Source organism: Palaemon carinicauda, chromosome 2 (genome assembly GCF_036898095.1).
Source record: "Palaemon carinicauda isolate YSFRI2023 chromosome 2, ASM3689809v2, whole genome shotgun sequence".
Lineage (NCBI taxonomy): Eukaryota > Metazoa > Arthropoda > Malacostraca > Decapoda > Palaemonidae > Palaemon > Palaemon carinicauda.
Window position 1 is genome coordinate 57,613,476 of NC_090726.1, and position 27,500 is coordinate 57,640,975.

The 27,500-nt window shown below is 42.4% G+C and overlaps 1 protein-coding gene across 1 annotated transcript in view; it reads left to right on the forward strand.

The window, feature by feature from the left end:
* LOC137625268 (uncharacterized) overlaps nucleotides 1-24,079 on the forward strand; it is a 24,579-nt gene extending 500 nt beyond the window's left edge. The window contains exons 2-3 of the mRNA XM_068356069.1: nucleotides 8,338-8,487; nucleotides 21,177-24,079. Coding sequence (XP_068212170.1) covers nucleotides 8,374-8,487; nucleotides 21,177-23,885 — 2,823 coding nt within the window. The 5' untranslated portion in view covers nucleotides 8,338-8,373 and the 3' untranslated portion in view covers nucleotides 23,886-24,079. The remainder of the gene's footprint in view (nucleotides 1-8,337; nucleotides 8,488-21,176) is intronic.
* Nucleotides 24,080-27,500: the final 3,421 nt, after the last annotated feature.

The window sequence follows — 27,500 nt, forward strand, 5'->3', positions numbered from 1 at the left end:
ATAAGAACTAACGTGTGTATTACTCGCATTGTAGGGTGAATGTTAGCTTGGTGGGACTGGGTAAGCTAAGGATATGGTAACCTAAGGGGCATTTGCAGTGGACATAGCCTTCCTGAAAATGTTAGTTCTTCAATAAGAGTCTTCATGAATAGATTAGATGATCATTGGAATCTGATCAACTAGTGGTAAAATTGCGCGATATTAATAGGATTCAGGTGAGATTCATTCAAAAACAAAATTATCTCATTTTTCATATATTAGGGTAAAGTTGTACTGTATTACAGGGTCTGATTTCGAACAGAAAATATATGTTTTCCTGTGGTAAATAACGGGATTTGACCCCGAGTTCCCACTGGGGGTCCCCCATTATTGTAGGATATAGATATATATATATTTTTGAAACTATTCATTTGCAACGGGAACGAGTGTCATTTTCGAAGAGAGCGTAATTTTTTCTGTAAGGAAAAGTAGTTTTTTTCCTAGGTTACATTGCCCTGTAATACACTACAATAATACCGGATAGAGTAACCTAAGGAGTTTGTAGTGTTTTGGATGAACTATCCAGAGAGACAGAAATTCTCTATTCACTTTAATAAGTTATTTGATTTAAAGTGTTGTTCTTCGATGGCCGATGTGGTAACATCCCTGACTGGTGAATGCCAGAGTGGGGTTCGAGTCCCATTCAAATTCGTTAGTTTCTTTGGTTGCTGCATACTCATCATCCTTGTGAGTTAAGGATTGGGGGGGGTTGAGGGAGCCTATAGGTCTATCTGCTGAGTCATCAGCAGCCATTGCCTGGCCCTCCTTGGTCCTAGCTTTGGTGAAGAAGGGGCTTGGGCACTGATCAAATGTAAATATGGTCAGTCTCTTGGGCCTTGTCCTGCTTGATGGGGCAATGTCACTGTCCCTTTCTTCTGCCATTCATGAGTGGCCTTTTAAACTGGTTACAACTATAAAAGTAAAATAGCAAATTCTTATACTACAGTAAGTAATAAAAGCTGAGGTGGGACTCAAAGGAGAGAAAGTTTATTCTCGCTCTGACATCATTTAGGTAGGAATGTATAGAATAAACACTGTTCATGGTGTTTTTAAATCCCCTTATACCGGTATGCACTTACCAGAAAGATTAAGGGAATTCAATAACTACCATCCCCACCTAACCTAACCTGAAGCGATCAGTCCCAATCCATTTATTATGCTAGCACGGGGATCCTAATTTGTGTCGCTCACACGGAACAGTCTAGTCGCATCTATATTTCTAATAGTATCAAGCATACCTCATTAGAACTTGAAAAAATCTGCGACTATCAAGACTTCAACAAATATTCCTGTAATTTTTAATCATTCCTACATGAATACAAACCTTTGTTGATGAGAATTGATTCAAGCCCAGCTGGAACTCAGCAGTTAAAAACTTGTAACAAGGCTTCAATAATACCTGGTAGTTTGTGGCTGGCAGAGGGGAATTGCTGCCCCTTCTGCTGGAACACTGAAGAACAGTCACGTTAATTCTTGCCATCGAATAACACAGACATACTACGTGTTCGCCCTTACAGGCTCATCATGATCCTGTGCGCCCACACGCGCGAACAATCGCCGTTATCTTCAGAACGTGCCCCTGCGCGCGATCGTTTGCCGACACGTCCACACGCGCCCTCACCTGCGCGCCATCGTTCGCCCACGTGCGCTCTCACCTGCGCGCCATCGCTCACCCACGCGCCAATGCGCGCCCTCGCCTGTGCGCCAACGCTCGCCCACACGCCATCGCTCGCCCGCGCGCCCTCGCCATCACCTATGTGCGCGTGCGAGCAATTGCCCGAGTGCGATTTAGGTGGATTTCCATCGCGCCAGCGCGACCACCAACGCGACCACCAGCGCGATCCCACGAGCGAGGCTGTGGGACAACGAACAGCTAGGTCACCGTCATCGCTTTCCCCCCCCTCCCCACAAGCGCAGAACAGCGCGCTCGTCGGAGGGAGGGATTTCTCCAGATAGGTCCAGGAACTTGCCTTCTTCTTCTTTTCAGGCCGACCCTGCTTTGGTAACTCCTCCTAGGGATCGAACGATCCCCTTCCCTCCAGAGGGAGTTTCTGACAGCACGACTGTCAGTCGACAGCCCTGGTTTGGGTCCCTCGTCAGAGCGGTCGTACAGGCTTTCAAGCCTGTTCTCTCTGAACTTGGACACAAAGCAGTGGCAGTCTCGACTCCCCTGAAGAGGAAGAGAGGAGGAGTGGATTTGGTAACTTCTCCAAGGGCGAAGTTGGCTCCTCGGAAGTCTTTGAGGAAGGCTCCCTCCCCCCCCAGACTTTCTCTCCCTCCCCTTCGGACGAGGATTTCCCGTCCTCAGGGGAGTTCCGTGAGGTGAGGCGTTCCCCCATTGCACCAATGAGGGAAACCCCACCTCGCGCAGAGAAGTCCTCTCGGGTAGGGGTGGAGAAGAGCCTCCCACCATCATTTCTGGAGTCCTGTATCCCTCCCAGGAGGGAGTCGAAGGACTCCAAGACAGTTCCGAAGTCGTCCTCGAGGATTAGACCAGAGCCAACTAAGCCCTCGGAGAACGTCCACGAGTCTCCCCGAGAAGAGCCTTCGGGGACAGGAGACTTCGCTGCTAGCCCTTCAGGAGGGGAGCTTCAGGAGTCAGAACATGCTTTTTGGCAAGTTCTGACCCTTATGAGGAATCTCAACGGGTTCTCGGATCCAGAGATTCCTCCTCGTGAGGGCAAGGACACGGTCCTGGACCGAGTCTTTGGTACTCAGAAACCCGCTAAGGCCAGTGCGGCTCTGCCTTGGTCCCAAGGGGTTAAGAGTGCCAGAGATAAGGTCGAGGGCCAGCTCTCCGAGCTTGCCTCCTCCAGCCAGTCCAGTGCCGGAAACAAACTCCTCCCGCCTCTTTGTGTCCATCAGAGGAAGTACTTCGAGATCATGGAGGAGACTTGTCTAGCTCTTCCTTTGCACCATTCTTTGGAAGAGCTTACCAAGGGAGTCCCTCTCGAGAGACTCTCCACCTGGCAGGTGGCTTTCTCGGCTACGGAGATCCTCAGCCAGGAGAAGGTAGGGAAGTGTGCCATGCAGGCAACTTCGTGGCTGGACATCTGGCTAGGGTCTCTAGGCATCCTGCTACGATCCGAGGACCTATCCAAGGAAAGTACCAGGAAGGCCATGGAAACATTTCTACTCTCAGGCACTCGTGCCATCAAGTTCCTAGCCCGCCAAGTCTCGAACTTGTGGGCTAACACCATCTTGAAGCGTCGAGATGCGGTGTCTGAGAGGTTTCACCAGAAAGTCCCCAACACCGAGATAAGCAGGCTCAGACATTCTTCCATCTTAGGGAGAAATCTGTTTGAGCCTAAGAACGTGGAGCAGGCAGCTGAGAGATGGAGGAAGTCCAACCAGGACTCTCTCCTGCAGAGGGCTTTAACATCTAAGCCCTATAAGCCTCCAGCAACCCAGCAACCACGTCCTACCAAGACGACGAAACCGGTAACGGCAGCGAAGACAACGGTGTCAAAGCCCTTTCATGTCAAAGACAAGAAAGGCAAAAAGTCCTCCAGGGGGGGGGGGGGGAATCCTTGGGGAAGTGGCCGAGGCCACAAACGCTAGGATTGGCAGTCCCCCTGCATGTGCACCAGTAGGGGGATGCCTGCAAAGTTGCACAACCAGGTGGCAGCAACTCGGGGCCGATTCCTGGACGATTTCCGTAATCAGTCAGGGATATCGCGTCCTGTTCATAACATCTCTACCTCCCCTGACAGCGGATCCAGTGTCGTTGAGCTCCCTTGCTATGGGATTGGCAAGGGGGCAAGCCCTTCGGGCAGAAGTCGAGACCATGTTGAAGAAGGGCGCTCTCTAAGAGGTTGTCGACGGGTCCCCAGGCTTCTTCAGTCTACTCTTTCTTGTAAAGAAGGCGTCTGGAGGCTGGAGACCAGTCATCGACCTCTCAGCTCTGAACAGGTTTGTCAAGCAGACCCCGTTCAGCATGGAGACGGCAGACACGGTCAGACTTGCAGTGAGACCTCAAGACTTCATGTGTACACTGGACCTGAAGGACGTGTACTTCCAGATCCCAGTCCATCCGTCTTCAAGGAAGTACTGAAGATTCTGCCTAGACAACAAGATCTACCAGTTCAAGGTACTGTGCTTCGGTCTCTCCACAGCACCTCAGGTTTTCACCAGAGTGTTCACCCTGATATCATCGTGGGCACACAGGATCGGCATCTGTCTCCTCCGTTATCTGGACGACTGGCTGATCCTAGCAGACTCGGAGTCATCTCTTCTTCGACACCGAGACGAACTTCTGAGACTTTGCCAGGATCTGGGGATCCTGGTAAATCTCGAGAAGTCTTCTCTGCTACCTACTCAAAGACTGGTTTATCTAGGCATGATAATAGACACCAATCTCCACAAAGCCTTCCCATCAGACGACAGGATAGCAAGGCTGAGGAGGGTTGCGAGTCCTTTCCTCAGACGAGAGGAACTCCCAGCCCAATCGTGGTTACGTCTCCTCGGTCACCTCTCATCCCTGGCCTGTCTAGTTCCCAACGGTCGCCTCAGAATGAGATCTCTTCAATGGCGACTCAAGTCCCGGTGGAATCAAGGACACGATTCCCCGGACGTCATGATCCCGATGGGTCCTGCGGAACAGACGGACCTTCAGTGTTGGGTGACAGACGAGAACCTACGAAAGGGAGTGAACCTTCTCGTCCTCCCCCCGATTTGATGCTGTTTTCGGACGCTTCAAAGAAAGGGTGAGGGGCCCACGTTCTGCACCACAGGACCTCAGGCCTGTGGTCAGAATCAGAAAAGTGCCTCCATATAAATCTGCTAGAAATGAAGGCCGTCTTCCTGGCTCTTCAACAGTTCCAACAATACCTGGCGGGTCACTCTGTGGTGGTGATGAGCGACAACACCACAGTAGTGGCTTACATACACAAGCAGGGAGGTACCCTTTCAGAGCAGCTATCCCATCTTGCAGTAGAGATACTGAGATGGACCGAAGTCCACTCGATTTCACTATCGGCTCGCTTCATTCCAGGCAAGAGGAATGTGCTCGCCGACAGTCTGAGCAGAGCGTCTCAGATAGTGAGTACCGAGTGGTCTTTGGATCATCTAGTAGCCAACAAAGTCCTGACTTTGTGGGGTTCCCCGACTGTGGATCTGTTCGCTACAGCGTTGAACTTCAAGCTTCCGCTGTACTGCTCCCCAGTCCTGGATCCCAAGGCATTCTGGCAAGATGCCTTTCAACAACGGTGGGACAATATCGACGTTTACGCCTTTCCCCCGTTCTGTCTGAGGAGGAGGGTACTCAACAAGACCAGAATATCGGTCAATCTCTCGATGACCCTAATAGCTCCGCTATGGCATCATGCGGAATGGTTTCCGGACCTTCTGCAGCTCCTAACGGAACTTCCGAGAGAACTCCCTCCACGACACGAGCTACTCAAACAACCACACACCAACATCTTTCACAAAGCCATAGCTTCGCTTCGACTTCACGCCTGGAGACTATCCAGCATCTCCTCGCAGAGAGAGGTTTTTCGCAACAAGTTGCGAACAGGATGTCTGGACACCTGCGAAGGTCATCCGCAGGGGTCTACCAGGTAAAGTGGAGAGTTTTCTGTGGTTGGTGTCGTGGAGGGGATATCTCTCCACTCGATGCCACTATTCCAGCAATAGCAGAGTTCTTCGTGTATTTGCGAGAAGAAATGCGCCTTTCAGTCTCGTCAGTGAAAGGCTATCGCTCAGCCGTAAGTCTAGCCTTCAGTCTCAAAGGAGTGGACATTTCTTCTTCGCTAGAACTTTCCCTACTCATACGAAGTTATGAATTTACCTGCCCTCAGTCGGAAGTGAGACCTCCTCCATGGAACGTGGTTCGAGTTCTCAGGTCTTTTAAGAGACCTCCCTATGAACCATTACGCCAGGTTTCAGATCGCCACGTGACTTGGAAGACGGTGTTCCTACTAGCTTTGGCCTCGGCCAAGCAAATCAGTGAACTTCATGGTCTCTCGTAAGACATCACCCATTCAAGGGGATGGGGGGAGGTAACGTTCAGATTCGTCCCTGAGTTTGTTGCTAAGACTCAGAATCCGGGAGTGCCGGACCCACGGTTCGACTCTTTCCAGGTTTTGAGTCTTCGTTCTGTAACAGATGACCCAGACCATCTCCTACTGTGCCCAGTAAGGAGTCTGAGGCTGTATCTTAAAAGAACGGCAGCAGTTCGTCCCCAAGTGCAGGCATTGTTTGTGAGCACTGGGAAGACGAAGAGGAGGGTTACCAAGAATACCATCTCGGCATGGATTCGGAAGGAAATACTGTACACCTATCCCTGAATCCTGACCCTCCTCCGTCACGTCGCCCTAGAGCACATGATGTCAGGGTCGTAGCTACGTCCCTGACCTTCAAAAAGAACTTCTCAGTGACACAGGTTCTACAAGCAGGGGTGTGGAAGCGTCAGACGACCTTCACAGCCCACTACCTGCAAGACGTGACCCACAGGAGACTCGATACGTTCTCTATCAGTCCTGTGGTGGGTGTACAACAGCTGGTTTAAACCTCAGGCTCCTTAATGGACAAATAGCAGAAGGTTGAGGGCATTGTTACCCAGTCATAGTCTGCATGAATGAAAAGGTATGTCTGGCCCTTATTCTTTTCTTCATCCTCCCCTCTCTTGGGGAAAGCAGCATCCTGGGTTCTCTGCACAGCTGACCTCAAACCACTGCAGGTAAACCATGTTTCCTTGTGTTCCTAGTATTAAGTTAATACTGTCATGTCCCCATACCCTGACGAGGTGGTATTGGGAGAGTCCTAGCCTAAAGTTTCCATCTAAAGGACTTCAGGTCAACTTCCTAGGACGAGTCACTCTTCAACCTTCACACACAGCTTACGTAGGCCTCAGCCCTTGCATAACAAGGTGCTAGCGAGGTGCAGGGACTCCTTATTGTTGAGTGCTGACACACTCAGATATTGAGGGCAAAAGCCAAAAGCCAGTACTGGCCGGGACTTACCACCCTTCCTAAGGGTTGAGTCACCCATATTAAATAGCGTGGTTTGTATTTCCGTTATGGCACAAATGACAAATTCGTAAGAAATTTGTATTTTTCCTAACTGTACAAACCTTAGCTATTTAATCAAACTTGCCCGCCAGCCCTATCCCCCGTGAAGTCTTACCTCTAAGCAAAGTGAGCTCAGCACAGGTGTGTGTGAGGGGGGGGGGTAGCAAGCTACCCTCCCTACCCCCCACTAAGGGGTAGCAAGCTACCCTCCCTACCCCCCCCACTAAGGGGTAGCAAGCTACCCTCCCTACCCCTCATTAAAATTCTAATGGCTCGTCATTTCAGCTACGTCGAAAGTAGTTACCCATATTAAATAGCTAAGGTTTGTATACTGTAGTTAGGAAAAATACAAATTACCTACGAATTTGTCATATTTCACTTGAAGCTTGAGGTTTGTTACTCTATCTCTCCTTCTCAATTTAAATCACCTCTGTATTCTCTTGACCTGCATCATATGCAGCTCCAATACCATTGCTTTTTCACAAAGTGTTTTCAGAAATCGTATCACCTGCTAAGTTTCTCATTAACCCAGATACAGTAAACAGAAACCTTTCAATGTTAAGAACACATTCCCATTGATTCATCAATGTCAGCACCAGTTGTTCATTGTTCAGAATTGCAACTGTATCAATCATGGATTTTGTGATTGAACAGTTTGGACCGGTTAGCTGCATGCATACCATATACTTACTCTGCAATACTGTAATTTATTTTTTCACTTTGGTAAGCTTATCATTATTATCGTCTTTCTTAATCATCTTATGGGTCATTGTCGTGAAAGTGTTAACTTTACAACACAACACAAAATATTTTTTGATGAACAATAGCAATCACAACTTAACAGAGGACACAGATTATAACTGTACAAACACCAGCTCCAAAAACACGGCATCAGATGATACATTTACTAGTGCTGCTTGGAGATTGGAAGTTAGGCTCTGAGTAGGAAGCTTGGGTTTGCGAGCTACTGCAAAACAAAGTGGGGTAAAAAGCCTGAGAACGCTGTGGGTGGCATAAGGATACTGCGGGACTAATTTCTGTGCATTGAGTGTTAATCTTGTTAATACTTGTCCACGAAAAATGCTCATACAGAGGAAATTTTTTCTCACAGACCGATGCAATCCTCATAATCCAATGCAAATTTGTATGCTTGCATTCCAGTTTTCTCATATTCAGTTACTCGTAAACCGAGGTAGCATACTACTGTAACGATAGTGATAAGGAAAATAATAATGATGATAATAATAATACAATCATGATAATAGTAATAAAGATATTTTTTCTGCAGGTCTTCATCCAGTAGAGAGCAAAATCGAGGAAGAAAATGGCCAAATGTTCCTTAATTATTGATGTTATTGTTGGAGAACTTACAGTTTTAAAGTCGTCACCTGTTGCTCAACACGTAAAAGAGCCTATATGTCCTATTGTTGGAGTCCAGGTACAGTACAGCACTTCATTCTTTACTTCTTGCTTTTCAGTGCAGTATTTGAAAAATTACAAATCCTTTTAGGTCTATTAAATTTATAATACTGTGTAGAAATGTACTTTGTTGAGGCTAAGAAACTGTATTACATTTTTGGAGAAAAATAATTTATGTAGATATTAGATTGCAGATGGGACCATCACTAAAGGAAGCTCCTGTCTCATCTAGAAAACTCACCCATTTTCTCATATTTTTTTCTTAGCCTGATCAATTAGTTCTTAAATGATAAACCTGGTATAGAAAAAAACAGGTAAAATTATTCTGGAATAAAGGAGTTTTTACCAAGGAAAAATTTATTTTTGGGGAGGTGCTATGTCATTTCCAATGACATTCAGTGAAAGTCTAGATTAAGTAATCTAATACAACGTAATTACCAAAGAAATGTTGTTTTCCCTGCTCTAGGGCCAGTCCCGAAACCCCTTCCAAGCCACCCAGTTGAGGTCTTTCCATCTGTTCTTTAACATTGGATTGATTTTCAAGGTTAATTGGAGAAGGCCCAAAATTTTTTCCAGTTGCTTCCTGGAAGAGCAGCAGCTCAAAACAAAGGATCTGACCCTGTAGAGAATTCTTTGCTGAGATGCTTTTGTAAGGCTTTGTGTGGTGTTCACCAGTCCATTGGAGACCTAACCATTAAAATATCCTTCTCAGAATCAGCCTTGACTTTGCAAAGTTGATCAGGACACGTAGTTCCTGAAGAACCTGCAATACATGATTTGTATATTTGAGGCATGATTGTTTTGTCTTCACCCAACTCGCCCAATCATCTAAATAAGCTATGATCTGAACTCCCTGCAACCACAAGAATTTGATCACAGCCTTTACTACCTTTGTAAACAATATTGGGGCAATGCTGAGGCCAAATGGCACTGCTTTGAGCTTGTACACTCCCCTTCCTGAGCCAAAACGCTAGTTAAGGTTGCAAGTGGTGGGCAATAAGACATGTCAATAAACGTCATTTAGATCTACTGTATAGTAGATGTCCAAGCCCCTTAGTATAGTAATTGGCGGACATGTAGGATGATCATCATTTTGAATGGATCCCACCTAACATGTTTGTTGAGGAGATACAAGTCGAGGATCAGTCTTCTCTCTGAATCTTTCTTTGGTAGGCTACACTGAATAGTCTTCCCGGGAGTTTTAAAAAATCTGCACCTTTCTATGCCTCCTTTCTTCAACATCTTGCTTACAAAGGAGTCGAATTCCAGGGTCCTGGCCTGATGAAACTTGTGGCATGGAGGGGGTTTTGCTATCCCCGGCCAACCGAGACCCATTACAGTAATACTATACTTTGTGCCCACTGAGAAAAGGTTCTGCGTTCCCGAAAAATGATATTTTGATTATAAAATAAATTTTTGAATATACTTACCCGGTGAATATATAATAGCTGACGTCTCCGACGGCTCGACAGAATTCAAAAACTCGCGAGCGATCGCCATGAAGGTAGCGGGTGTGCCCACCAGCGCCGACTATCGGCCAGATACCGCATATACATGTGAACAGCTCCAGTTCTTCTCATCCCGCTGGGTCTCTATCGGGGAGGAAGGGGGGCCTTTAATTTATATATTCACCGGGTAAGTATATTCAAAAATTTATTTTAAAATCAAAATATCATTTTTAAATATTAAACTTAGCCGGTGAATATATAATAGCTGATTCACACCCATGGTGGTGGGTAGAGACCAGTATTAATACAGTTTACGGCGTATATGCTTAGAGTTTTTGACAGTTATATCATAACCAAACCCAAATAAATATAGGTACCTGGTAAGGAAGCTGACTCTAACGATTACTCTGCCTTGTTAGTCCGCTTTCCTCACGAAGCCCAGCCATCCTCCTAGGATGCTGAAAGACTCCCAGGAGCTGAAGTATCTAGGGCGACAACCCATACAACAGGACCTCATCAAAACCCTTAATCTGGGCGCTCTCAAGAAATGACATTTGACCACCCGCCAAATCAAAAAGGATGCGAAAGGCTTCTTAGCCTTCCGTACAACCCAATTAAAAAACATTTCAAGAGAAGATTAAAAGGATATTGGAATTAAGGGAATGTAGTGGTAGAACCCTTACCCACTACTGCACTCGCTGTAACAAATGGACCCAGTGTGTAGCAGTCCTCATAAAGAGTCTGGACATCTTTTAAGTAAAATGACGCGAATACCGACTTGCTTCTCCAAACGGTCGCGTCCATAATACTTCGCAGAGATCGTTTTGCTTAAAGGCCACAGAAGTTGCTATAGCTCTTACTTCGTGCGTCTTAACCTTAAGCAAGCAACGCTCTTTTTCACTCAAGTGAGAATGAGCCTCTCGGATTAAAAATCTAATAAAATATGACAAAGCATTCTTTGACATAGGCAATGAAGGCTTCTAAACTGAGCACCACAAAGCCTTAGATCCACCTCGTAAGGATTTAGTCCGAGCTAAATAAAACTTCAGAGCTCTAACTGGACACAGCACTCTTTCAAGCTCGTTGCCTACGATCTCTGACAGGCAAGGTATATCAAATGACTTAGGCCAAGGACGAGAAGGCAGTTCATTTTTGGCCAAGAAAACCAAGCTGAAGTGAACATGTGGCTTTATCTGTAGAAAAGCCGATGTTCCTACTGAAGGCATGGATCTCACTGACCCTTTTAGCCGAAGCCAAGCACACTAAGAAAAGCGTCTTGAGGGTGAGATCCTTCAGGGAGGCTGAATGTAATGGCTCAAACCTGTCGGACATTAGGAACCTTAGGACCACGTCTAAGTTCCATCCAGGAGTTGCCATACGACGCTCCTTAGAGGTCTCGAAGGACTTAAGGAGATCTTGGAGATCTTGATTATTGGACAGATCTAAGCCTCTATGTCTGAACACAGACGCCAACATGCTCCTGTAGCCCTTAATAGTGGGCGCTGAGAGGGAGCGAACATTTCTCAGATGTAGGAGAAAGTCTGCAATTTGGGCTACAGAGGTACTGGAAGAGGAAATGGATGATGACTTGCACCAGTCTCTAAAGACTTCCCACTTCGACTGATAGACCTTGATGGTAGATGCTCTCCTAGCTCTCGCAATCGTTCTGGCTGCCTCCTTCGAAAATCCTCTAGCTCTTGAGAGTCTTTCGATAGTCTGAAGGCAGTCAGACGAAGCGCGGGGAGGCTTTGATGAAGACTCCTTACGTGGCTGCCGTAAGAGATCCATCCTTAAAGGTAGACTCCTTGGAACGTCTACCAGCCATTGAAGTACCTCTGTTACTCACTCTCTCGCGGGCCAGAGTGGAGCAACCAATGTCAACCTGGTCCCTTCGTGAGAGGTGAACTTCTGCAGCACCTTGTCTAGGATCTTGAAAGGTGGAAAGGCATAAACGTCCAGGTGAGACCAGTCTAGCAGGAAAGCGTCTATGTGAGCTGCCTCTGGATCTGGAACTGGAAAGCAGTAAGTCGAGAGCCTCTTTGTCAGAGAGAGTAGCAAAAAGATCTATGGTGGGTAGACCCCATGTCATCCATAGCTTCTCGCACACAGTCTTATGCAACGTCCACTCCATGGAGAAGACTTGTCCTCTTCTGCTGAGGCCGTCCGCCAAGACATTCATTTCTGCACAAATCTCGCCAAAGGAGAGATGTTACTGCCTTAAAAGGAGTTCCTTCTGATCCGTGGATCAAAGAACCGAGCCTTCCAGACTGTCCAGTGGAGCTCCCTAACCCAAATCCGCTGCATCTGAAAACAACACATGGTTTGGGTTCTTGATCGCAAGAGAAAGACCTTCTCGAAGTCTGATGTTGCTGTCCCACCAAGTCAGACATGTCTAGACTGAGTTGGAGATTGGGAAAGAGATACTCACTAAGCCCTTCTCCTTGTTCCAATGTTTAGGTGAAATAGGAAAGGGCATAGGTTGAGTCTCCCCAGAGAGTGAACTACTCCAGCGATGAAAGAGTTCCCACGAGGCTAGTTCAAACTCTTACAGAGCAACTGTTTTTCTCTTGCAAGTGAAGGACTTTTAACAGAGCTTGTTCCATTCTTGCGGGAGACGAAAAGGGTCGAAAAATCAGACACTGTATCTCCATTCCCAAAAAAAGAATAGTCTGGGATGGGATACTGTAAGTTACGACTTCTCTACGTTCACTATGAGACCTAGCTCCTTGGTTAGGTCTAATGTCCATTAGAGGCTCTCCAGACAGCGATATAATGACGAACGCCCTGATTAGCCAGTCGTCAAAATAAAGGGAGGCTCTGAATCCTCAAAAAAAGTAGAAAGCTTGCTACATTTTGCAATGGCCTTGTAAAAACAAGAGGAGCAGGAATGAGGTCGGAGTACAGTGCTCGACAGTGGTACATTACTTTCCCGTCCACAAACCTCAGATGTAGTTGAAAGTTTGGATGAATCGGGATGTGGAAGTATGCATCCTGAAGGTCGAGAGAGACCATCCAGTCGCCTTCCATTAATGCTGTCAAGACAGCTAGGTAGACTTCATCGTGAAGTTTGTCTAGACAATGAACACATTGAGCGCGCTTGCATCTTACGTACTCCTGCAGTGAACGTGGCTGCCAGATCATTGGAGCCATCCCTGATAGTCTTGTTCCTGCAGAGAACGTGGCTGTCAGATCATTGGAGCCATCCCTGATAGCCTTGTTTATGCATGACATAATTGTACAGCAAAACTTCAAACGCTCGAAAAACTCCTAACAGGAGATGGTCTAGCTCTGAAGCCGACCATAAAATCTTGGAGCGTCTCATGGCCAGGCGCCAGGGAGAGTCTATGAGGCTTGAGAAGTCTATCTGGGCAGAGGCAGGAACTCCCAAGCCGAGAACTTCTCCCGTGTCATACCAGACGCTCGCTCTATAAGCCAGTTTAAAAGGAGGGAAAGCAAAAGCTGTCTCCCCCAAACTCCTCCTGGTGATCAACCAGTCGCCTAGCAAACGTAAAGCTCTCTAAGAAGAGCGAGAGAGCACTAGCTTAGAAAACAACGGCTTCGAAGTAGCTAGGCCTAGTGTAAACTCTGACGTTTAGGCGAACGAGGAGCAGCAGTTACAAAATGATCCGGACAAAGATCCTTAAAAATCAGCATGATTTATTTAAAGTCCATAGAGCGCTGAGCAGCTTTAGGCTCCTCTCCGTCTGACAGAGTCCCCAAGGGAATATCAGTAGGAGGGGGATCAGCAACTTCCTCATGTGAAGGAACCTCGTCCGACAATTGCCGAGTCTCAAGCAAGGGAGAGACCTGCCGTGGTGGCAATGCTTGACAAGCAGAGTCCACACGCAAAGGAGCATCAGTAGCAGTCAAGGATGCTACGTCATGTAACTGCTTAAAGGACTGACCAGCAACAACAACAGGTGCGGGAGGACGCTCGACGTCAAGTCGAGACTGCCTTGACTGCCTAGATAGAGCAGTTAAAACAACTCTTGACTGCGGTGCTTGACGTTCAACGTCAAAACAAGGCAACTGTAGCTGGTTGGCGAGCGTCCTGAACGTCAACACGAGATTGCGGCAGCGGCTGAACGTCAACACGAGGCTGCGGAAGCGGCTGAAAGTCAACACGGGACTGCAGCGAGTAAGGATGCAAGTCACGTGACTGACGTGACAAACTACCGACATCACGTTTCATAACGTCAAACGGACGAGTAAATGCTCATTTGGGCGGCTGACGGCCAGAGTCTCGTTCAGTGTAACAGCGACTTGAAAGCGAAGGTTTATCGTGAACCTTCTCAACGTCATACTTCTCCATAAGGGAGGCAAGCTTAGTCTGCATGTCCTGCAGGACAACCCATTTAGGATCAACAGGAGTCGGGACGGGCCGAGACGACGGTAACGTCTGTGTTGGCAAAACATTGCCTTTACCGCGACCCTCGGACCCCGTGTTACGCTTGCGTTTAATAGGCGAATCGTCTTCCGACGACTGCAAAGGGTCAGAGCTGTCCCCATGGCTACAGCCAGGACGCTGGACCTGTCCTGAATGGACTGACTTCCGCTTTAAGGGTCTAGAAACTTTGCTCCAAGATTTCTTTTGCGAGAAGCCTTCGGATGACGAGGAGAAAAACAGCCTCGCTCGTCTTATGGTAGGGGCGATCTTGCTAGACACGCCCGATACCATAGAGGGAACGTTTGTTCGTTGGTTAAAGCCTCTCGTCCCCATAAGTCCTACGACATTACTTCTCCCTGGAGCATGGGAGCCTGAAAGAGGTATCGGACTAGGTGAACGACAAGCACGAACAGACGAACCCTCGGTCGCAACACTAAAAAACACTTTGCGCAATTATCACTTTATCACTACGATTTTCTGTTTTTGCACTTACTTCACTGAAATCGAATTTTTCAATAATTTCACATTAGGCATGAATAAAACTGATTTCTACCTGAAGCACGCAATTCTCCCCTACATCAAAAGGTTATAATTGCGAAATAAGTCGTATAATGTAAGCACATTAATACAAGCAAAAAACAGTAAACATATATATCGAATAAAACGGAAATATATAAAGATAAAAGGATCAGTGACTGGGGAGGAGACTAAACACTAGTTCATTAAAAACTACGTTTTCAATCTCTCACCGTACAGTGCCTTGGGACGAGAATAAAAACTAAAAACGTTTTATCCTTTCTCCCCGTACAGAGATTTGGGACGAGAGTAAAAAACTGACTCGAGAACAACGTTACTCGCTTGGGACGATAATAAAGATCGGAACGTTCTCTCTTCCTCTCTCTCTCTCCGTCTCTCTCTCTCTCTCTCTCTCTTGATTTCACACCGAAGAGAAAAGCCCACTCACCTTTCGTCAATAAACAGGTTATTTGACCAAAGGAAAAAACTGAAAGGACTAAGAAATTGAAAATTAACAAGTTCCTTTAAATTAGTATTTAAAACATTTCAGTTTGAAAGAAGAATGAACAAAATGTCAAAATCTATTTACTCTTTCTGCAAAGTGAAACCGTGATTCTCTCTTTCTCTATCGTAACGATAGAGCGCAAACTGCGTAGCATAAATAAACCAAACGTTAGTTCATCTTTGAAACAGCACGAAGACTATTCAAAGAAAATCTTTCATAAAATATCTACTAAAAAAAAAATTCATTTAATAACTCTTACAGAGCAAATGATTTAAACTTAACGAAAATAAAAGTTGAATGGGCTCAACGTTGTTTAACTTCGGTTTCCAAGTTAGGATCGCCTACTCTCGGCTAGGGGAGGAATAGGTAAGGCCGCAAATAAACAAAACATTAAAATTTATATTGATGTTTAGTATAAATGGAAAGCTAATCGAAGAGGCCTAATAAAGGCGGGTGAGATATAAAATATATAGAGGAAAATCTATAATTAACAACAACAATTTATAACGTGATAAGATAATTGCTAAAAGCCTAAAACACACTTCCGTACACTAAGGGAAGGGTCGGCCATTTTTACTCTATGGAAAAAAACCAGAGATAAAAGCAAGGGCAAAACACTTTTACTCTCCTTTCAAAAGCATTTCTTTTGAGGATAGTATTGAATAATCCAACACGGCGAAAGCAATAAAACCAAAACCAAGTACTTCACCAAATGGGTAGAAAACTCGAGGTCATAATAGCGAGTGGAATCGACTTGTCGATGAAACCGACAGAGAAGAACTGGAGCTGTTTACATGTATATGCGGTATCTGGCCGATAGTCGGCGCTGGTGGGCACACCCGCTACCTTCATGGCGATCGCTCGCGAGTTTTTGAATTCTGTCGAGCTGTCGGAGACGTCAGCTATTATATATTCACCGGCTAAGTTTAATATTTAAAACTTATGGAGATTACCCCCAACCCCAAGCTCCTCACTGATGAGATCCTCTGCCTCCATGTGGTTTAATAGCTCTTCTGTTTCACCTGGATGATATTTAGTGGCCTCCCCTTGCTCTAAAGCCAAAGTTTGATTGGCCTCACCTTAGGAGGGGTAGCTTTGCTGTCCTTGTTCCTCTCAGGAAATGTCTGTATAAGTTGAGGCTTGGAATGAAAAATAGGAGTTGGTCTTTTAGTGGGATGTTTTTAAGCCTGCTGTTGTATCTCATAGGCTTAGGATTTATGAAAGGAAGCTTTCTTCTTTTTAAGGAAGGGACAGAAACCTTTCCTCCATTTCTCCAGAAGTGGCATGGCCATTGCTCTTATAAAGTTCTGCAGTGCTTTGTAGATGGGCTTGCATAGTAACTTGACTACTGTCGAAATGGCCATCTGTGATTGAAGACCCCACTTCCAAGGAAGCTGCAGCAGATACTAAGTTGAACAAGGTCTGCCAGGCACTAAATTCTGCAATCCAATGGTGATAAGGAAATGGTCTCCCACTTGATTGGTCCCAACTTGAGCATCCCATTTTTTAGGAAGGAAGACTTCATGAAACCCTATTAGTTCTGTGACCCTCAAACTCTTTAGTGAATACCCCCAAAAAGGACCTACACTCTTTGGGCAAGGTAAAATCACCTTTAATCAGCACCTCCCTCATTGACTCAGAAGCTATTTTCGCCATTTTGGTCCAATCGGGAGTTTTCTGGCCAGGCACTGTCAGTCCAACCCTAGAAGCATCAAGCAAACTGTGGTTGAGAAGGAAACCCCAGCATCTGATACTGCTTCTGGTAAGGTAGTGATAGCAGCCATGTATGGCATCAGAACAACCTCCTTTGGGGTTAGCTGGGGATATGCCTAAGAGATGGATCTATGAATCTCCTTTATGGGTCTGGAAATGCCACCAGGTTTTCAAATTCATTGTCTTTGAATGGCAAATCCTTACACTTATTTTGAAAAAATATTAGATTCAGGCCAAAGTGTACATCCATCACAAGATCTCCAAGAGTTCCCTACTCCTTTACGTACATGTCATAAGCCCCCTCTGCCGCATCCCCCCACTACCAAGCTATCATTACTTAGAATGGAAAGAAGAGCCCACTTTGGGCCCTTTTTGGGAAATTGAGAACCCAAAGGGGCAGTCACAGCTGAATCCTTAGTACCAGAAGGAAGAGATCTCATTGAAACCTTCCATAGAAGCTGATAACCCAAAGGTACAGCCACAGCTGGAACCTCTCTTGGAAGCTGGTAATCCGAAAGCCCAGCAACGGCCAAATCGAAAGGACCGGAAGGAAGATCTCCCATTGGAGCCTTCCTTGGAAGCTGGTAACCTAAAGGCCCAGCTACAGCTGAATCCCCAGGTTGGAGTGAAAGGGAAGCAGGAGGAAGGTCAACAGTACCTTGAGTGGCCTGACTGTAGAAGGAGTGGATCAATGCCTCTATCTGTATAGTGAAACCCTGACTTGTATCTGACCTAGGCAGCAAAGTAGTCAACGAAATGTTCCCATGGGATACTTCTTTGAGAAACTCAAAAGCTCCTCTGAGGAACCCAGCACTAAGGCTTCCTCCTCTATAGAGTTTAGGTTATCCTCAGATCCAAAGCCTTTGACATTGATAGGGGTCTGGTCCTTTATGATCCCCTCTCATGACTAGAATTGGTATATTAAGGCTAATAAGATCTAAGAGATCCTTGCTTGGTAAATACTCAGAAGGCCATTATATTATTTTTTTCATTCCCTTTGAGGTTTGGAAAATTTCCTGAGCATCTGAATTCCGAGCAGAATTGATCCACTCCATACAAATGGAACAATTTCCAGGTTCTAAAGCCCTCCTCCAATCAGCAGAACAATCACAATGCACCTGACAACACTCGTGGCCCCATTTCGGGATAGTTGGGTTATCATATCCAACCTGAATGCATTTTGGTCTATTGTAATTCATCTGTAATAGAAATATTTTAAATAAAAAACCTCATTATAAAACTCACTTTGGAAAGGGATTGGAAATCTCCTATCCCTTTCCTATCTTATTCCCCACTGTTATCCTTACATTAAGGGGTCAGCTGCCTGATGTGCCCTCTCCAATGCCTTCTATCAAAGGTATGTTCTTCCACCAAACCTATCCCTTTAACATATCTTGCCATCTAGTTCAAGGCCAGGGGAGCTTTACCCTTGGTTGAAGGGGTTGACGGAAGCCAGAAAGGAGGTGTTTTCTCAGATTGGCGACTCTTCTAGTGCGCTTCGATTGGAATCTTCTTCTAAATTCCTTCCGCCACCATTCGTCCAGCAGAGGAGATATTATGAGGTCTCGGATGAGCGCCTTCCGGCTTTGCCTCTGGACTCCTGCATAGAGTCTCTCTTGAGGGAGGTTTCGTTTGAGAGGCTTTCTTGGCTCTCAGCCTCTTTTTTGTGATCTGAGATCCTAAACATGGAGAAGGTGGTAGTGAAGTATGTCATGCAAGCATTTCATGACAGAACCTGTGTTTGGGATCAGAGGGCCACCTTGTTAGAACCAAGGATTGGTGTAAGGATTCTACAAAGAAGTCTATGGAAACCTTCCTTCTATCTGGCCTCTGCACCATAGAATTCCTTGCTCCCCAGCTGGTTAACCTGTGGGCGGATACGATTCTCAGGTGACGGGATGCAGCAATCAAGAGGTTCCATAGACCGTCCCCCAGGCTAAGGTTACCAGACTCAGAAACTCCACCTTGGACGGCTCCTCCTTGTTCAAGCCTGAAGAGGTCAAGAGGGTGGCTGAATGATGGAGAAAGTCCAACCAGGACTCCCTTCTCCACAGGGCCTCTCCATCCAGGCCCTACAGTAAAGCTGCACCAGCTTCTGAGAAGCAGCTGCAGACCACCAAACCCTTGACCAGAAGGACAACAGGGTCGTCCGACAAGGTGTCAAAGCAGCCCTTTCCTGATAAAGATCAAAAGGGTTCCAAGTCCTCCAGGGGAGGGAAAGGTAGTAAGAGCAGCTACAGGTTTGTATCATTGGGAAAAATACAAATTACTTCCAAATTTGTAATTTTTATGCAAATTATCAAAAGATAAATGTATACTTTTACAAAAAGTTTTTTGAGAAATAGAAAATATACAGTATAGGGCAATGACACATTGCACTTTGAAGAACTATTGCTGACTCTTGTGGATGTAAGGATCAGCCTCTATAACACCAAATCGAAAGTTCTTTTGTGGTTTCTTTTTTCCCAAGAATGGTAAATAGGATTTATACAAAATTGTAATTCTTATTTTTATTGTAATAGCAATGATCATTTTAGAAATATATGATGTTTGTGTGGAAAGGCACCATTTAATAGCTTCAGCTTATGTACACTTGGGAGGACTGTGACTATATAAATTTCAAGTTGATTACTGCATAATCCAGGGACAAAACAGATAAGTACACATAGTAACACTAACAGTGATTGATGTCATGCTAAATTTAATTTCCCAGTTATCTTGAAACATATAAAGCTGGTTTCTGGAATGGCAATTTATATAATCACACCAGCTATTGTTCCATTGCTTTTTCTTTTATAATAACTTCAGTCTTTGAAACTACCAAATCTGTAAGGTTAGATCAATTATTGATATCTTATCTTTACTCTACCCATATTTGTTCATAATCAAGAACTTTAGGGATGCATATGTCAATGCTTTTAGGAGGGCTTTGCATTAGGTCTTATTAAGCAAAATCCAGGTTTATGACTTCACTCATTTTATTGTAAACTCATGTCATGTTCATCTCCAATTGGTTTTATTTCTATTTAGCTGTCAGTGCTACCTTCATCTGTCCTTTCCCTTATCTATAGGTGTGTTTGTTAGAACTTTTTTTCTCTCTACCCTTTTCCTTCTTTCATTATGACTCGTGTAGATTATGTGATCTTCACACTATTATCAATGAACAGTTTAACTAGGCCACTAAATTAGAATACTATTGCAGACAGGGCCATTATATTGTTGAATTGTCTTCTTTTCAACTTCATTCATAATTCTGATCTCAATGTCTCATACTCTTCTGTGATATTGATAATGTAAATATGAATAGTTTTAATGGATCTGGCAAAAATTGGTTAATATTTCTTGTAACTATTTATCTATTGATTTTCATGTGGGCCTTACCCATTCACCCTTTTCATGAATCATTGTTCTCATATATAGAAAAACCATAAGGCCTCATTTTTTGTGTGAAAAGATGTAAGTTTCAGGTTTTCTATTTTTTAAAGACTAGATCTTACTTCGAAAATAGATTCATGTCTGGTCAGTCCCAAGAATTTTGCCCTCTGTCTTATAGATATGCTTGCACCATAATATCGATGTTGAATGCATTAAGCTCCACAGTTCCATAGATGGTGTGTTAATGATAAATTAAATAAAATTGACCAGTTTGAATAGCACTTCATATCATTGACCTGGAATTCTCTGTATTCCTTTGAATTTTTCAAATAATTTAGATGACACTTTTTATGGTGGCCTGGTCTTTACTTAAGAAAAACTTTTGCGGCACAACTCTCTTGTAAGTCTAAGTTTTGTTAACAATAGCCATGCCAATCTTAGCTTCCTTTAATTTTTAAAAGAGATCCCAAACTATATTTGATTTTAAACTTATAAAGGTCAGCCTTAATAGTGCCTATGAAAAATAAATCAAGTTTTCGTAAAATCCTTGAGTCTTTTATAAACAATTTTAGTGCTTGAGAGAGAAATTGTATGGATTGAAAGATATACTTAAAATAACAATTTAGAAAAGGTTATAGATGCCAGTGGTCTTTTCTCACATCAGGTGTTTGGAAGAAAGTGAATGATGTGTCATAAAGTTTGTTGTACATTGGTGGTTGGAATCTGTTGACTTATTAACAGGAAATTTTTCTTTTTCATTTCAGATAACTAAAGGACCATTATTGTGCATTCACTTTCTTACAACTGAAAGTATAAAAAATCACCTTCAATATATCAGTAATGGAAATCAGTTTTTACCTTTAGAAGTGGAAGAGAGTTATCGTAATGGTGGTAAATTTATCTTTCACAGAGGAAAATCTTGTTTGTATAAGATTCCACAGGAATCTGAGCAGAAGAGTTCCAGTGTCAATAATGACGTTATCTCATCACAAAATGTTGTGGTAATTATAATGAATGCATTGACGTATCCCCCTGCTCTCTTTGGAAAATGCACTTTACAGTTAAAATCTCAGGGAGAAACTGATGGACATATGGCAGGAAAAGTAGAATTAAGAAATCATATTGGAAATTTAGTGGGACATTTAACTATTTCCATCTCTCTTCGATATTTAGGAGATGTTACATCACATACATTGAAGCATTATTACAATAAAGATCAAGATACAGTCAGTAAAAATTTTAGCGATTTTGTCTCTGATGACAAGAGAAATCAAAGTCTAATGGAAATGAATGAAATTTCCGGGGAACATCATAAGTTTGACAAAAACATACATATAATGAATAATGTAAGCACCAATCAGTTTCTTGGTGCTAATACATATGGATTTGAACACTCTTTTAATTGTTCAAAGTCCTTAGACAATGCTTTGAAAGATTCAGTTGTACAACGAGAGTCATCAGAAGAAATTGCACTAAAGATAGCTGCGTTAGTGAGGAGTGAAACGTCTCAAGAAGAGAAAGTAAGTGGAGAGAATGCAAATGGCTCGGGTAAAAAATCAGTTAACTGCAACCAGCCTGATCCCATCTTGTATTATGGTCATGATTCTGAAAGTGAAAAAATATGGAATGAAAAAATGAAAGATTTGGGAGGCTTTTTTGAGACTATAGGGAATTTAGATAATTGTTATGATGTGAAGCAAAATGTTAGCTCATGCTCAGAAAATGTTGAGATGTATAGTAGTGATGAAACTTCCTTGCATAGTTCACTAGAGTCTGAGCAAACAGATGAAAGGAAAAGTGCTGAGAAGCTATACGTTAAAGGGTCAGTCAAAAAAAGTAGTAGTGATAATCATGAAAGAAAAATAGAACCCATCAGGTGTCAAACTTTGAAAACCCCAAAGGGCTGGCTACGTTCAACTCCCGTTGCTTCTTGTAGCATTCACAACAAAGCTGTTTATCCTAGACTAACTCGCACATCATTACTTCGCAAGGCAAAATTAGATCCTGAGTTAGCTTATCAACTTCGTGCCGAAGTAAGTTACCGGGTAAAGCAGAAGTTACAGTCATTAGAAAAGAATTTCAAAGATGAATTGACAGATATCAAGAAAAGAAAGTTGATGAAAAACAAAGGTTCTCTTTTGGTTTCAGTTGGCTGTCAGGCAAGTAGTGCTTCCAATGAAAAAATAACTTCATTGAATGTCAATGGTCAGAAAGACTTTGCACAACAGACTGTAGTGTTTGAAACTTCAAATCAATTTACACAAATAAATAAAGATGCATCAAAGAATAATGATTTAAAAGATAATGTAGAGAAAAGAAAATTGACTAAACTAGAAAAAAATAGAACCTTTGATATTTCTGAATACAATCAGAGTCATCCTACTGAGTATGATGATGATTTTGAAGTATCATCAAACTCCAACCCTGATCCAGGTACTGTGTCAGAATTTCCAGTTGATCATGACAATTCTAAAATAGGTAGGTCACCAAGGAGTACAGAGAGTAAAGAACTGTCACATTTCATGTCATCTAAGAGTGAACCAAAAAAGCATATAAAAGCAAAGAAAGGAACAAACATAATGCGGGACACTAAAATGAAGTCTTCTAAGAGTGATATTCAAGAAGTGAGTTCAAAGAAAAGTTCTGTAAAAAGTGATTGCCAGTTTTTAGATGCTAAGAATGAAGAACTGATGTCGAATAGTATCATTTCTGAAAGAAGTGAAAGCATTATTGGTGGAACAGTGATAAAAAGCAAAAATTCTTCAAGCTCCCAAAGCATTTCAGAAGTGGATGTCTATTCTTCGAGTTCAATTTTGTCACCAGAAGTTTCTGAAGTTAGTGAGGTATCACTTCTTTCAAAAGAGGTATATCAAGAATTAATGAAAGGAAGGAAAGCCGATGTTCTTTTGAGAAATGGTAGTCAAGGGTTTAGAAAAAGGAGTGATACATCTATTTCTGAAGGTGCTGTCAGTCGTGAAAATTTGTCTGTTTCCATTGAAGAAAATGTACAGCAAAGTGAATCTGGTGATATAAAGAGTATGAAAGCAAAGTTTGTTGCAGCTGGTGAAACATTTAGTATTGCAGAAGTAATCAACTCTGATGATGATATGTATGCCTCGCCTAAGGAAAGTAGTAAGACTTCAGAGGATTTGAAGGTTAGGTACATGAGAAGCCTTTATAAAGAGAGTAAAGTTAGGGAACTCCAGAAAACTTACACAAAATCAGAACCATCATTTTTAGACAAGCCAGATGAAATTCTAAGCAGCCCTAGAAATATGCCTCGTATAAGTAAATCACCATCATCAAAGGAAATTGAAGATGAAGATAGCACTGTTAGCAATATAAGTGCTAGAATTGCAGCTCTTTTAGTACCTAAACAACTCAAAGTTGCAGCACTTCACACTGATTCTATAAGCTCATATATGCCTTCCAGTGTTAGTGATACGTTATCAAGTTTATCAGATTTGGAGTGATGTTCAATGAATGTGTTTTACAATTTGCCTTTAAATCACAAGACTTTGGTGGTGCTGTGGTTCTTAATATTTGGGGGTGTTGGGTAAGACATAAATTGGCACAGAAGTGATAAGAACAATTAAAACTATAACAGCCCATCTTTACTCTATATCATTATAACTGCCACAAAGCTATAAAAAAAATGTTGAAACTAGCATTAGTTTACCTTATCCACCTCCCTGTTAATAATCATTTATGGATGTTAAACCAATGAATGGTAAATGATGTATGTGTATATATATATATATATATATATATATATATATATATATATATATATATATATATATATATATATATATATATATATATACTGTATGTATACACACACATATCATCATCATCATCATCATCACACAATACTAATCCAATGCAGAACAAAGGTCTCAGACATCCTTCCACTTATGTCTGTTTATGGTCTCTCGGTGCCAGGCCACATCCACAGTTTCTTAGTTCATCAATCCATCGTCTTCCCTTCCTTCCCCTTCCTACAATCTCTAGGGACCCTTTCTGTTATTCTTAATGTCCATCTATCGTCTGTCATTTTCATTATATGTCTTGCCCAAGTCCATTTCTTTTTCTTATATGTTGGAACTTTGGTTTGCTCTCGTATCCATGTTGCTCTTTTTCTGTCTCTTAGTGTTATTCCTGTTATTATTCTTTCCATAGTTCTTTGCTTTGTAACTAACCTATATTCTAAGGATTCAGTATGGTTCCAAGTTTCTGATGCATAAGTTAATACTGGTAGGACTATCTGATTAAACTTTTATTCTTAGAGAAAGTGGCATTTTACCCTTCATAATCTCATATTGTTTACCAAAAGCTCCCATGCATATCCTTCTTTTAATTTCAGTCTCGTGTCCTGAGGAAATATTTACTGTCTGGCCTTAGAATGTATATTCACTATCTCTAGAGGTTCTTCCATAACCCCTATGAGTTGTGTCTGCATTTTCATTGAACATTATCTTTTTGTTTCACTCATATTAATTTTCAGTCCCAGATTTCTACATTTTCTATTAAAATCTTATATCATCTTTTGCAATTCCTCCCATGATTCACCTAATAGATCTATGTCATCTGCAATCTCAAATTGTTAAGGTATTCCCCATTAATGTCAATTCTGACATTTTCCCAATGTAAATTCTTAAAATCTTCTTTTAGGCATGTAATGATTGATTTAAGAGATGTGGGGTCTCCCTGTCTAATTCCTTTCTCAATTTTAATTTTTTCACTGTCTTTATGTAGTTTTAGTATTGCTCTACTTCATGTAAATATATCTTGAAGTGTTCTAACATAAGATTCATCTATTCCTTGTATTTGAAGGGCTTTCATTACTGCTGAAGTTTTGATAGACTCAAAACCTTACTTGTAGTCTATAAATACCATATATTATGGTTTGTTACATGGATATGGTCAGTTATTGAATACCCGCTTCTAAAACGTGCCTGATCTCTTAGTTGATTAAAGTATAGATGTTTTTCTATTTGGCTAATATGATCTCTGTAAATATTTTTATATATTACTGAGTAAACTTATTGGGAATTAAATTTTCATGTCTGTTGTGTTCCCCTATTTGTGAATTCATATAATGATAAAGTTTTTCCAAGCAGTTGGCAGAGACCATTCTTGCAGACATGGTATGTAAAGTTCAGTGAGTTTTACTATTTTGAAATCTCCCCCATCTGTTATTAAATCAAATGTTAGGCCATCTTATGCTGTTTTGCCTCTTTTAATGCCTTTAAATGCTTTCCTTACTTCTACTGTCATTTTTTGTATCTGCTCAGGTGCTTCAATATTTCTATAGGCAAAGTTATTTCTTTTATCACTTAGTATACCATTGTATAGAAATCCTCTCTAATTTTTATCACTCCATGTCTTTTGATGATGATATTTGCATTTTCATCCTTCAATTCAAATATCTGTTGGCACTCTGTTCCAAGTCTTCTTTTCATCCATTTGATGCTTTGTCTTTTCTTTAGTGTTTCCTCAATTTTGGTCTGATTGGGTTTACAGATGTCTTGGGTTTTTAGTTTGTTTATTATTTGTTTAGTTCTGGCAGTTCTATTTCATCTCTCTTGGATTTTACAGATTTCCAATAATTTTCTTATTAGGTGGTTGGCTTTTTCTGATAGTTTTATTTGGTCTTGTTTAGGAGCTTTTCCACCTATCTCTTGTGCTAATTCCAGTACTGCTGATTCCAATGGTTGCTTGACTTTAACTTATTCAACACTGTTACATCTTTAATTCAATTAACCTTTTCACTGAAAATAAAATCTATTTTGTTTTTTTGTTTATAATATATCCGGTTACCCTAAACATTCCACAAAATTATTTTACAATATTTTAAGCTTTTTGTTGATAAAATCCAGACTGCGATTTTGTGCAAATTGAACAATAAATTCGAAAAATGACCTATAGTACATCTGTAACTTTAATACATTTTGACCTTTTGCAAGTACATCTAAATTAAAAGATGGGTTGTCAAACAACTTATTTTAAGTTTACCTCTAGCATATAGTGTCTTTTTAATTACTTTTTAATCTATGATGCATTGTAGAATGCAGTCGTACAGTAAAGTATCAGTTCGTGCTTGACAGCCAAGCACTAGTACTGAAAGACTGGCAGTCCGAATATAGTAACTCTACCACAGTTTTTCTTCCGTTCATAAATGGCAGAGGCAAGGAATACCGACAATGCCCTAGATGGCTGACAAGGTCCTAGAGACGGAGCATATATTACATATCATGAGCGCCCAAGCCCCCCCCCCCTCCAAGCTAGGACCAGGAAGGGTCAGGTAATGGCTGCTGATGACTCAGCACGTACAGTAGACTTATGCTCCTCCAAACCCCCAATCCCTAGCTCACGAGGATAGGGAGGTTGTTGACACCAAAGTCTATAGGTAGACGCTATAAGAAAGTATAGAGCTTGAGCGAGACTCGAATCCCTATCCTGCCAACGTCAATCAGGGACATTCCATTGTGATGCTAGCTAATCTTATATTAATCAATATCTTCTTTGAGAGCAGCCTTTATTTCATTATGAATTTCCTGTTAGTAATGAAAACAGTTTTAGCTTAGAATGATGTTTTAAACCTCGTAAACATACAGAAGGAACGAACAGCATATTTTGATTAAATATTCAGTGACGAAATAATGACGTAATTTGACATAGCTAAGCTAATGTCTGTCTGTCTGTAAAGATTGCCTTGCGATGGCAGGCTAAACTAAGAAAATAAACTCTTGGTATAAAAACAGTTTTAATTGGATGCCAAAAACAGAAATGGAATAACTACGCAAGATAAACCACTTAAATGGTCATAACCAGCTCTTCTAGGAGAAGGACACTCCAAAATTAAACCATTGTTGTCTAGTCTTGGGTAGTGCTATAGCCTCTGTACCATGGTCTTCCACTGTCTTGGGTTAGAGTTCTCTTGCTTGAGGGTACACTCGGGCACACTATTCTATCTTATTTCTCTTCCTCTTGTTTTTTTTTTCTATAGTTTATATGTGATAGATCTAATCTAGTGTTGTTGATGTACTTAAAATATTTTATTTTGTTCATTACTTCTCTTGTAG